Here is a 12,927-nt window from a genome sequence, read left to right on the forward strand (position 1 = left end):
CAAGGAAGGAAAGCAGGAAGCGGAATTCCCTCTCACCTAGTGATCTGCTCCTGGATAGCCTCAGTGTTGGCCTCTGCAAACAGGTAAAGCATGGTGCAACTGAAGTAGTGGGTGTGACTGTTGGGATATCGCAGCTGGTTGGCGATTGCGTTCAAGAAGAGGTACCGACCTGCAGAGGAGGAACAGCAACTATCAGTGGTTTTGCTTACACACCACACACACACTAAAACAACTCATGGGCTTAAGATTAAGGTTTGTGAGCCTGCTCTATACAGGTTCAAGAAACAAGAACAACTAAAGAACACTATCAATCTTCACTGTCGGGGCAGTAAGAATTCCATTCCTCTTCATTAAACTGTTCTCTCATTCTCTTGCACACTTTCAACATTTGGCTTTAATGTTGCTCTCATATTCAGAGTTCAGTGTTCTAATGTAGCACTACTTACTGTGAATCCACAAGCAGCTATATGAAATCTTCAGCGTTTCCCACAGCTCAACCAAGCTGCTGTTAAATTAGAAATGACGTGAACTACCATTATTCCCAGCTCACCTTCAGTGTCCAGGTCTACAGCCAAATTCTGGAAGATGTCCATGTGCGCTGAGTGGGTAATGGTGCTCATGGACGGTGTGCTGCCTTTGTTGTGGATGTGCGCAATAGCTTGAGTACCTACGTAGAGCACCAGTGCATTAATCAGCTGGATGTTGTAGCGGTTGCCAGGTTCATTTGATACCTAATAGGAAAGATACAGAAAGCATTAACGTTTTATGTTCCTTCAGTAACCCACGGTACAGCATGTACAACAACAGCACCCAGACTATCCTGGCTATAAAGAAGACAACATAGTTAGATGCCCACAAATTCAATCTGGCATTTTCCCTTTTGCAATACAGCGGTTATACATTCAAAAGCGCCCAAGTGTTGACAGACTTGACATAGAATTTTTGCACTCCCTACTTGGAAGAAAAAGATTTGGGGGAAGGCAATCTGAATTCACTAGCCGTGCCACAGACTGCCTCAGATACACACTGCTTGTGTGAATTGAAGTAATTTTCTAAGGAAGTCTGACCTCAGTCCTGAATTCTGTTGTAAGCCATACCTCGTGATGCGTTAAATGCATGGAGTTGGCTAAAAGCTCTGAGCTGGGCTTCAGCTAATTTGTCTTTTCTACACCCCCAAAGCATTATCATGCAGATCCACAGACTTCAAGGACTAATGACCACTTGGAGTAAGAATTTAATTAGTTTCTAAACCAGACTGCAATTGAGTTAAAGAAAGCTGAATATCAGACAATGCCTGTGTAAACAGCTCTGGAATCATGTGATGCAAGCCACAGAATTCTTTATCACTCAGTGGTAGGGGACAAAAGCAAGCTTGATACAATCAACTCTGACTAAATTCTTCTCTAAGATTTGCGAGGTTGTGCACTAGAAACACAGCAGGCAGAACAGTCAGAGCTTTAGATAACCTCACTATAAGCATTTGGCAGCTCACAGAGATAAAACCAACTTCTCTTAAATTAGATCATTTTAGGGTTCCTAAAGTCAACACTCCTGTTTTCTTAAGTTGCCCCTTGATGAAACTGCTTAACTGACTTAACCTTGCTGGGAGGCTGGGGAAAGAAATACTCGGTGAATGGCATTTTCAGAGGCTTTTCTACTGTTTGGAACACATGCTTGCTACACACTGACATAATCCCTGCAAGGAAGGAAGGTGACTCAGCCAACGAGATCATTTGTCTCACACTACTCATTAAATCCAGCATCCTCAGAACCAAGACACTCACTTGTAAGTTGCTGCGCAAGTCAGACAGAAAAGTAACTGGAGAACGGGTTTTGAGATAGGAATCCAAATCTTTCTTGAACTGTGGCGGCATCACTCCAGTGAAATTGGTGAGTATTCGTGGAGCAATATTAATTTCACTTAACATGTCCACCTGTTAAGAGAAAAGCCAGTCAGCTAAAGCATAAACAATTTTTAAAGGAACAAATTATAGCACATAAGTGCTATTACATCAGCTACTGCTGGTGATAGCTTTTTCCTAGGAGCAGGAGCTTTAGATAACCTCACTATAAGCAAGCTTATTAGATGACTATCTGGGAAGAGAGAGTGGAAGACTGAAGAATTCAAGCGGGAAGGCCACGGGGGAGTTCAGTCACTGCCTTTCAAGTCTCCCTCATCTACACTCAAGGCGGTTTGGTAGTTGAAAAAAGTACAAAACATCCCTGTTGGTCAGGAAGAGCCGCCTTCAGTCTCAGCAAGAGCTAGCTGAAGGAGTGTTGCTGCTTTGCTCCCATTAGCCTGCATCACTCAAAGACAAAGAACAGGGCAATTTCACAGCAGTGTGAGAAAGTTCATGCTGCCACAATCATTCCATGATTAGGAGACTGGCGTATGCCCAAACATTTAATTGCATTAACACTTCTCAAAATCTCTCCTCATTATGCAAGAGGCTTGCTTCAGAACAGTATTTTATCTCATTATTTTAAGATATGACAGCATCTGTTTCTCATTAAAAAGTACTTCTGATTAGTGCTTGGACACAGTAACTCTTTAACAATTGCTGAACTGAACTACAGCCCCCCCACATCCTGCAGAGCATGAACTCTTCAACACATGCTGAACAGAACTGAGACAAGAACTATAAGCTGGACTTTCAAACAAAGCTGCAAAGATTGCTTAAGTAGTCTGTTTTCCAGTGACAAACGAGATGGTGAAATGATAAAGATGGCCTAGGTCCAAGACCACATGCCAAGTCAGACCTAGGGACATGGAGTCAGTCTCCCTTCAGAAAAGGAAAAGCCCCCGTCTTCCATACAAAAGCTTGGTTCTCATTGATACACTTCTCAGGCTGAATCTGCACAGATTTTGCAGAAAAGTTAAGTATCTTCTGTTACGAGTGAAGCCAAGCCAGCAGAGGGAGGCTTTATGCTTCCAACTGCAACAAGTTTCGTACCACTGTTCTACAGGATGAGGGCTGCATCCGCCTCTGCATGGAAACTGTCAAACATTGAGCATTACAAACATAACTGAAACCTACGTGCTTTAAAAAATGCATTTCTGCCAGCTGCTATGTGGCTTACACTGCGAATGGCTGCATTAATTCAAGTATCAGTTAAACTGTTAAAAGAAGTGTTCACAGCCTGTGCCAAAATAACTGGATAAAAAGAATTTGGAGCATAAAAGTTTCCTGTTACTAACCTCATGAAAATAAATCCTACCTTTAGATTGGGGGTGAAAGGGTCTGGAAGCCTCATGTTCCGTGGGAAGGCACTCAGGATCAGATTCCTTAGCTGAATACAGTTGGGTGGGATCACATCACAGAACCCATAGTGGTAGTCACAAAGAAATTCTGGGAAATCATGCAACAAGACCAGCAACACACGCAGAGTGCCCTGCAAAACCAAATAGAGTGGCTATAAAAGAGGTTCCTAATTGCTGAAACTGCTCAAGAGCTTGCAAAATCATCTGTGTTATACAGTTAACATTAACAGAAAGACACCAATCTAGGCAGGCAGCCTGTTTCTGTCCCATGACAGATCTGTATTTAACTAAGAAATATTCCATGAAAGAACAGTAAATGCTATTTTGCTACCAGAGTATGTTTTCCATTCCAATTCAACTCTGTTTTCAGGCTTTGGTTGGAAATAGCATCTATTAGCTGATATATATTTTTTACCTTGTAAAGAATTTGCATAGGTTTGGTGAGTTCCACGTTTCTAAGGAAAGGAGCCAAGTACTTGAAAAGATCGATCAGTAACTGGGCATACATAGGCCAACCCTGTCAAGAAAAAAAACAGCAGGTAGTAAATGTGCAACAAAGAACAACCATTTTTAAGCTCAAAGCCATAATTAGGTTGGTGTTCATATCAGCCTGGACCCCAAGTTAAGTCCTACTGCTAGTTCTATCAGTGACAACAGCACCGCTCATTTCAAGGAGCTCAGCTGCACATTACATGCTATAAGTGCTTCCCGAACACTCAACACATCATACTGAGATGACAGTACGAAGTCTAGACTACAGAGCTCTTCCAGACTTGACAGTCATGTTTATTAAATTCCAATCACCCTCTACTCAATACTTTACTGACATACAGCCTCTCCTCCATGCAGTTAGGTTACTGTGAATATGGAAGACAACAAAAACAGAACAGCCATGCTAGTGCACTTCAAGAGATGTGAAACAGCATCACACCAGATAGGCATCCTTCTGCGTGAGCTTTTTAATTCAGAAAAGATAAATTGCAGCCACACCTTCTGCTGTGGTGTATGTGCCAGCATTCTTGCAATAAATATCCGGTGGGAGATCAGTTCCAGCCAGGCATAAACAAAACCTGGAGCTTTTGTAGGCCTCAGGATGTGAAATGTGTTACTGAAAGAAAAGTTAGAGCAGGTTAGAAGTGCACAGCAATAAGATTGCTTTTCATAACATTGAGAGAAAACAAACACAGCCCTAAAAGCAAGACATTTTAGCATCTTGGTTTTACCAGTGATTTTCCTTAAAAACAAGCAAGTGGACAGTCTATAGGAGAACCAGTTATTCTGAATGTGATTAAGCCACCACAAAGGAACAATCAGACCAGCTGTCAGGTGAAAAATCTTGACCCTACCAGCAAAAAATGAGCACTGTGGCCACTCTCAAATACGTACCAGAAAGCTGTGAGTGTCTGGAAGTTGATGGTTTCCAGCACATGCTCAGGAGCATTTAATTCCAACAGCAACATGATGAAGATGCGATGGTAAGGAAGCTGCTGAAACTCACTCTGCCGAACGTCGTGGTCTTGCAGAAGAACTCCCACCACAATACCAAGGACCTGAAGAGATCAACATATTTCAGTGGCAATGGCAAGAATTACTTTTTGGGTCACATCACACAAACGCTTTAACCATCAGAAAAGGAAATCAGTTCTAATAAGAAGCAAAAATTCCAGTTCCAAGTTAATACTACAGTCCATATCAGCAGCCCCCAAGCACTACACATTGCTGTTGTGCAGATGACAGCAGTTGATTAAGCACTGTTGAAAGGTCTTTGCTACCTACAACCATCTAGCTATAAGCCAAATAGTGTAGAAGTATATAGGGAAGGCCCTCAAAAATAAAAAAAAAAAAGGCAGGACCCAGGAAATTACCAACTTCAAACCACACTTCCTAATGGCTCAGAACATCAGCTCAAGACCTCAGTAGCTGACTTTCCCATTTCAAGGTACAAAGGTGACTTTCAGGTTTGATAGAAATCTTTGTGAATGAGAAAGCAACTTGGCATCCCGATATTCCACCCCATTTATCAGTTCAATGACCAACACATTCAAGTCCTCATCTGGTATTTTATCAGTAGCCCATGTTAAGTCTACACTTCCATCAGCAAAGGCAAACACCATTATGCACTTTAACTGCAAGGACAACAAAAACGGTTCACAACCTTGTTCAGGAGGTTGATCTTTGTAACGGTGTTGGTTGCCTCTCCAGAGTGCTTCACCAGCAGTGCAATAAGTCGCACAAAGGCATCCAGATTGTGGTAGCACTTGGCTCGAATCATAGTGGGGTTGGCAGCAGGGTTGTGCTGTTGCTCAGCCTGAGCACGGTAGCTGATTTCAACACACATTTCGGTACAAAGACGGAAAAAGCGGGTGATCAGATCATCCGTTTTCAGGATTCCTTGCTGGTGCATCTATCAGGGAAAGGAAAAATCCTCAGAACCATAAATGCAACAAGTTCATTTTACAAATTATTTCAAACAACAAATGCTTTACATAGCATCCACCTTACCCAGAGAATTAATTTTTACCATGCTCTCAAGTGCTAAGTAGCAAGCTATCTCCACTACTCTTACCCAAGCTGAAAGTTTTCTACACAACTTGGTGGTGGCACCACAAATCTAGCAGAGACATTTACTCCCAAATACTCTTTTGATCCTAAATCTTTTCCCTCAGCAGCAGAGCTGAGAAGCCTGCTTCAGTATCAGTTCTGCTACCAGCACTCAACCTTGCACGAAGCAGGTACAAGGCAGCAGCAGTTTGGTCGGCCAGGCCTCGAGGAGCCCACGCAGAGGTAACAAGCTGTGGGAAGGGCAGACTTCAGCTAGCTGCTCAGTAAGCATCGTGCTGTCACGTAGCAACACTCTGGAAGAGCTAACTGCATCTGGATAACAAGCTTTCCTTATATAACATGAAGAGAATGGCTGCGTATGGTGGCTTTTTTTTTTGGCCCTTTTTCAGGGATTGTTTTTTAATAATACACATCAAAAGAGACCTGTTACCCACAGCATTAAAGCCATCAAAATTAAACCAAAACTGAACTACAGGAAGCCTCCGGGTTTTGTGTAAAGCATCTCGCTTCCGAATTCCTACTGCACAAACATGAAGCTATATGAACAGCACAATCACTGACTCAGAATTTCTAATATTTCTGGGGAAGCTTTTTTTTTTTTTTTAATTAATAAAAGGCAATTCATATATTTGCCTTGAAAGCTGTATGCTCCTTCTTGCTCTAAGAGCTAACAGAAAGCAATCTGGCTCCTCTAAGAGGTGTTAAGTCATTTATGTCCAGTAATAAAAACTTTGTTTAATGCAATTATTATAAAACACTTCTTTAAAACCCACATCTGTCACCTGCAAGGAAAAAAAATTATAAATACTGCAGTTTCATATATTTTGGTTAAACTTACAGAAGGGAAGCAGACAAATATGGCAGAAGAGTGAAGCAGGGCAAAAGTGCACTGAGTATTATGACTGTACTATATTGCAGTATAGTTTGAGCATACTTTATGGTACAAAAACAGGTAAAAATGAAATGGGACCTAGGACCTAACAGAGGAAAAATTTAAGAAGTCAGTAATAACACAGGATCCATTAAAAACATTTAGAAAAGATGCTATGCAGGAGGAATCAGACCAACAGAAAGGTGGCTACAAGCCAGTACACAAGGAAACTAAGCAAAAAAAAGCAATCATTGCATCAGTCAAGATCTTTATGCATACTACATAGCTTGAACTGCTTTTGATTGTTGGCAAAATCTGGCATTTCCATGGTAGTAGCACCAAAATTTAAAACAGAACCAAATAAAAATAGAACAAACTGGGTGCTTCCTTGCAGCTGCAATCAAGGAGCTGCTAGAAACATGTTTTTGGGAAGATGACTGAAGGTAGTTTGTTACCCCAAGTGCTGGTTTACTGAGTGCATCTCTTCTCAGTCACACCTGGATGGTAGGTGTGTGCTGTTCTGTTAAGATGCTCTGGAGCAAAAATGCTGGAGGGGCTGGCTGTTTAAATTTAGGTGTCACTCCAGCTAATGAAATTTCAAGTTTCTCCTCTCCAGTGACTCCAGTTAGATAAAGGATTCCCCTTGTTCACATGGGCTGAAACAACTCACTTGCATCTCTACTAGTGATTTATGTCTGTAGGCCATCAAGAGCTTTTATTCTTATAAGGAGCAACATTAGACAAGCTTCATAACACAGAGCATGTAAGAACTGCTGCCAACAGCTACCTCACTTGAATTCTTTATCCTACATGACTTATCCCAGTATTTATGGTTTGAACTGACAGCTTGTTGCCAGAGTACCTAAAGAAGAACCTTATCTGCTGAAGGGTTTCTACAGAACTTCAAAGGAAGACAGAACTTTGATAGTCAGTTTCAAAAGGATGTCTAGCATTGGTTATTACACTGCTTTAAAACGGAGGGCATCACACCCTACTTATGTTGAATAAAAAGCACCTTTCTTTCCAAAAGCTCTACCTGTCCAACAAACGCAGAGAACGCTTTGGTACTGTCGCGGCCCGCTGCAGCTGAATGGTAGAGGTTCACCCACTCCCTCAGCAGGTATTCTGCCTTCTCCCTCAGACCTGGCGGATCATCATACTCAGAGGCTTGGGAAATTCCAGAATGCATCATGAAATTGGGACCTCCGTGAGCACGGTCAATCATGGCTTCATAATTTGATCGGACCACTTCCATTAGCTGGGGTAATCTAATGCAACAGACCAGAGCAAGAGCTGGGTTAGAATTCTTTCTCCCTGTCCTGAGAGGGTACAAGAACAGAAAGCTCAGTCAAGTATGGTTAAATGAAAGCAAATTCCACAAACATAGAGCCTTTTTTTTTTTGATCTTCCAGTCCTCACTGGAACAGTAGACTACGTCCTGAAAGCAGACATTTATGAGGACAGACAAAACACTGAAGTCATGCAAGCTCTGAAAAAAAAAAAAATAAAAGCAATACACTGGAGTTGTGTTTCCATATCCTATGTGGAACGTTTGTCATGTGAGATCAGTGGATGTTTCCTTTGTAGGCTCTGTCTGAAGAAACCAAAAAGATTATCCAATTTGATGAATTGCTTGTGATCAACAGATAAACAAAGAAATTAAAAATTTTAAAAGATAACACAATATTGCCTGAATTTGAAATAAAGCAGGAATTCAAGCAAGTTTCTCACAGTACCATGGTACTTTGGAGCACAGTGCACAGAAATTTTCCTGTGCAAGCATTCAGCAGCCTCTATTTTGACAAAAAATCTGAGCAATTACATTAGCATGTCATTAGAGCAACAAAACCATTTCAGCTAACAGTAGACTGCAGCCACAGAGGAAGTTTAAAGCTGTATGACTGAATGATACAAGACATTATCTAGATAACATTTCAAACCGTAAGTGAGCATACAAGATAAGTAATATATTGCACAGTATTTCAATCTCACCCTTCTGGGGCGTTTCCTCTGGAATGAGCATTAATCCTCATAAGTGTCTCGATCGTGTGGAACAGGTCTGCCTCCGTAACATGCGCGACACTTCTCTCATCCACCAACAGGATCTTTACCAACTGCATGGCGAACGCCACAGCCATGTAGTTCAAGCCGTTCTCCATTGACTGCCAGAAAGAAAAAGGCATTAAGGCTGAAGTTCAACCACATATCTTATGAAGAAGTGACCGTAACTTTTCTCCTCCAAGAACGCACGTTCTCTTTACCTGAGCCAAGTGAAGATCGTACTGCTGCATATTAACAAGGTGATTGCGGATTAGCAGCTCCACAGCTTCCACGTTGTACTTGTACTCATCCCTGCATTCAATCAGGCACCTGGAAGAATTTGACTTCTTTTCACAAGTGTACTCAAACTACAGAGTTTAAGTGAAGCAACTCAAATCTAACACTAGAGAATCTCCACAATCCACTACTCAGCTCCAAAAGAAGCCTCTTCTGGAGGATTATTTAATGTAACATTTCAGTTCACCAACAGTCAAGTCTCAAGCACTTGCTGCCCTGCACTACTGGCCAGAACAGCCCTCCCAGAGCTTCAGTCTATTCAGTGTAAGAAGCTTTTCTTCTGAGCACCAAGTGGCACAGCTTCTAAAGCACTAGTGCTTCTGCTGCGGGCATACACCATGTCATCTAGTTTGTGACCACATGTAGAGAGGTTCTGTATAAAATGAGGAAAAAACAGAGCACCTCTAATGCTTCACCCTATGAAAGATTCCTGTCATGTTTGAGGAGGAAACTGCATTAACAAGACCTCTCATTACTTTTAACATTAAACAGATTACTTTTCTGTCTGAGCTGCATCAGTGCAAAATATTAACAAGTGATTCAAAAATAATACAGTAACTCCCAAAAGATGAGGAAAGCTACATCTATTGATGTTGTCTCATAACTGACCTAGTAATCTGTTTATTACACCACGGAGATCCATATGCACGACCGTCCTGCAGAGCCTTCAGCACAAGCAGATGACACTCACGGTAGCGCAGCAGGAGGTCAGCATCTGCCCCACTGGTGGCATCCAGTAAGCCCTCTACAGCCTAGAACAGATGCAACCTGTTAGCAGAGGAAAAACCAAGTCCGCTTCCAAATCTTACGCAAACCAGATCAGCAGCAACTACCCCCAGAAGATTCGGCAGTTACGTAAAAAGCTACAGTTTAGTCATTGCACTGACCCTGCTGATAAAACTGAGATTTTACCAGCTGTTGTGGCATCTCCACGTTCCCTGTACATGGCTGTCCTACCACAAACAAGCCCACGGTCTCCCTATGCCCCACTGGCTTTATATACACACTCAAGCAGTATGAAAAACCGCATCAGTTTGTGCTGCAGCTTCTGCGAGTCAAAGTCAAAGCTGTTCTGCACATGGCTCATGGAAAGCCACATGAAAGAGGACACGCAGAACTTGACAGAGGACTCCTTCCAGATTCTTTAGACAAAGAGCTGCAGCGCTCTGATGCACATTTCTATATGAAATGGAAATCCTTTACAGGGGAAAGCAAATTCATCTCTGTCCAAGTGTTAGTGTTGGTACCTATTTGAAGGATTTAGTCCCGACTAAGTCGGGAACACAGAGCTTCCATTGAAATGGTTTCCAGCTTCCAGTTACTTTTATTTTGCCACTGCTCTTGGATCCTCATGCAGACAGCTCATTGTCTTTCCACTGTTCTCAAACAGATCTTCCTCCGCATCTGTCACTGTGTTCTGCACTAGTTACTACACAGACTTTGATGCCAGTTCATGTCACAGAGCTCGCTGCAATGCTCCCCAGCTGGTAGTTTACTAGCTCTGGCTGGGATGGAGTTGGTTTTCTTCAGAGCAGCCCGTATGGTGCTGTGTTTTGGATTTGTTGCTGAAACAGCGTTGACAACAACGTCCTGGCAGTTGCTGAGCAGTCTGTGCAGAGCACCAAGGCTTTCTCTTTCCCACTCTGCACCCCCCAGAGTGAGTAGGCTGGGAGTGTGCAAGAGACTGGAAAGGTACACAGCCAGCAGAGCTGGCAGCAACTGACCAGAGGAATATTCCATGATGTCTGACATCATGCTCTAAAATAAAAGCTTAGGGAAAGGATGATTAGGGGGAGACATTCACGGTTATGATGTTTGTCTTCCCAAGCAAGCAGTACGCTCGCTGAGGCCCTGCTTTCCAGGAAGTGGCTAACCATCTGCGTGCTGATGGGATGAAGAGATTTTTTTTTTTGCTTTGTTTGTGCACACAGCTTTTGCTTTCCCTATTAAGCCGTCATTAACTCAGTGCACAAGTCATTTTGCTTTCCCTTTATTTTTTCCCTGTCCCACAAGAGTGGAGTGAGCAAGCAGCTAGATGAGCACGTACTTAGTTACTGCAAAATACAAAGCAGAAGTGCACTGCTACAAAACCAGTACAACGTTCAATACTACCCACTTAGAAGGTAGTTCAAGTAGCAATTCGAGCATCTTATTAGACTCCATCCTAAAATCAGAGACTATTCTTGACTGCAACAGCTCTCTACTTGCTGCATCTGGGCAAAACTCCCCTAAATTCCAGGATGCTGTACCCACTTCTTCCTGCAGCAGCTTGGCCAGAATGCGTATTGTACCAAGAACAACCCAGCCCTCCAGCTTTATTCACTGCATTTCCTAAGAGGGAGGTTGTTTAATACCATTCACCAAGCAAGCTCCGCAGAATGCATGAAGATACACAGTCACCACAAGTCAATCTACAACCAGTGAGCAATAAACTCGAGGTGAGCTGTAACAGGACAATTGTTAACACTCACCTTCTGCAGCAGCCCAAGCGCAGCGATAGCATCACGGGAGTTACGAGCCACTACTACGGCCTCCAAGAGGCTGCGCAGAGCTTGAGCCTGAGGATTCATGGCCAGGGTATGTGGAATGGACTGCAGGTGTTGCTCCAGTTCTGTCATACACTTGTCATAGATTTGTGCCACATCGTCTGTAGCCCAAGCTTGCTGCTTAAGAGAAGGTGGGAATGAGTGATTTTCACAAGGACCATATTTTGAAACAAACACTGCTCTTCTCTTCTGTTTCAGAAATCATAGCGCCCAGAATGCAGTTTTCTACAGTAATATGGTTGGTTATGCTGGCATTTTAAACACACAAACATGGGCAAATTGAGCTGTAGAAATAACTAGCAAACAATTTTAGCAGTACGTCAGACCAAGTATGCATTCAAAAACCCGTTTGTAATCTCAAAATCAGTGCTTGCCATACATGACCTTCCCCAAAAGTAACCTGAACTCCAAACAATACTTTTCACCACTATTAAAAACGAGAAATAATACCACTAAGTTGAAGATGATGTCCCAGTCTATGTTATAAAAAAAAAAAACAAAAACAATAACTAAGACTGGGTGTAAGAACAGCTTTACATTGCCATTGGTTTAACTTTAAAACGAACAAACCTTTCAACCAGTATTCCCAAGCAATACAAATGCCTGATTTTTACTAGCTTTCCATCAAAGGACACAAGTTCTGCAGCGTTCACCAAAAGGGCCATGGTACTCAAGCTAATTAGAAATCTCTACCTTCATAGGCTGAGCCAAGAATCCCGTAGGCTGAGTTAAGTCATTGGTAGGCAAGAAGCCAGGGACATTGCGTGCAAACTCTTCGTAAACAGCCAGCTGTTTTGGGTCCACACCTCCAACCTTTGCAATAAAAAGAAAAGGCATTAATCTCACTGCTAAGCACCGTAGCAGTAAGGAACAAGGGCTACTTGTTTGTGTAACAGGTAGCTGCTCTGACACATTCATAAACAGAGTGACCTAGACATCAGGAAGTAAGGTTCTGCTGCCCTGCACAGAGGCCATATCCCTCCTGGCACACCACCTAACCAGAGGATTTCTTTGACAACTGCAACTCATTCCCAGAAACAGAAAGAACTGAATACTGGCCTCATGCTTGCTTCTTAGAAGCACAAGAGAAATTCTCTGAAAGCACAAAGTATGCCCTTCAAAAGGAAGAAGGTATACAGGAGACAACAAAACAGACCAGTGATCTTTAAAATGTAAGGAACAGCAGAGTAGGAAAGATTTAACTTCCTCAGGGAATTGAGGAAGAAGATATGAACACTTATTCTGAAACAGTGTATGAATGTGCTTCCATTACTAATCAAGCTAACAGCAGCTCCGCTCTTAGACCATACAGAATTGCTCGGCTGAAGCTGCATCAACCATTCTTCGTT

The 12,927-nt window shown here is 42.4% G+C and overlaps 1 protein-coding gene across 10 annotated transcripts in view; it reads right to left on the reverse strand.

The window, feature by feature from the left end:
• The window catches only part of CNOT1 (CCR4-NOT transcription complex subunit 1), a 58,325-nt gene that overhangs the window by 1,869 nt on the left and 43,529 nt on the right, over positions 1 to 12,927 (reverse strand). For 4 of the 10 annotated variants that reach the window (XM_068693876.1, XM_068693873.1, XM_068693874.1 and 1 more), the window contains exons 34-47: positions 12,272 to 12,391; positions 11,504 to 11,698; positions 9,642 to 9,784; positions 8,957 to 9,065; positions 8,688 to 8,857; positions 7,711 to 7,963; positions 5,418 to 5,666; positions 4,649 to 4,812; positions 4,253 to 4,370; positions 3,678 to 3,779; positions 3,220 to 3,393; positions 1,785 to 1,934; positions 551 to 731; positions 37 to 169 (exon numbers count right to left, since the gene is read on the reverse strand). In XM_068693876.1, coding sequence (XP_068549977.1) covers positions 37 to 169; positions 551 to 731; positions 1,785 to 1,934; positions 3,220 to 3,393; positions 3,678 to 3,779; positions 4,253 to 4,370; positions 4,649 to 4,812; positions 5,418 to 5,666; positions 7,711 to 7,963; positions 8,688 to 8,857; positions 8,957 to 9,065; positions 9,642 to 9,784; positions 11,504 to 11,698; positions 12,272 to 12,391 — 2,261 coding nt within the window. The remainder of the gene's footprint in view (positions 1 to 36; positions 170 to 550; positions 732 to 1,784; positions 1,935 to 3,219; positions 3,394 to 3,677; positions 3,780 to 4,252; positions 4,371 to 4,648; positions 4,813 to 5,417; positions 5,667 to 7,710; positions 7,964 to 8,687; positions 8,858 to 8,956; positions 9,066 to 9,641; positions 9,785 to 11,503; positions 11,699 to 12,271; positions 12,392 to 12,927) is intronic. The other 6 variants (XM_068693879.1, XM_068693880.1, XM_068693878.1 and 3 more) reach the window with 3 other exon arrangements.

The sequence above is a fragment of the Anas acuta genome, chromosome 10, assembly GCF_963932015.1.
Source record: "Anas acuta chromosome 10, bAnaAcu1.1, whole genome shotgun sequence".
In the NCBI taxonomy this organism is placed as follows: Eukaryota; Metazoa; Chordata; class Aves; order Anseriformes; family Anatidae; genus Anas; species Anas acuta.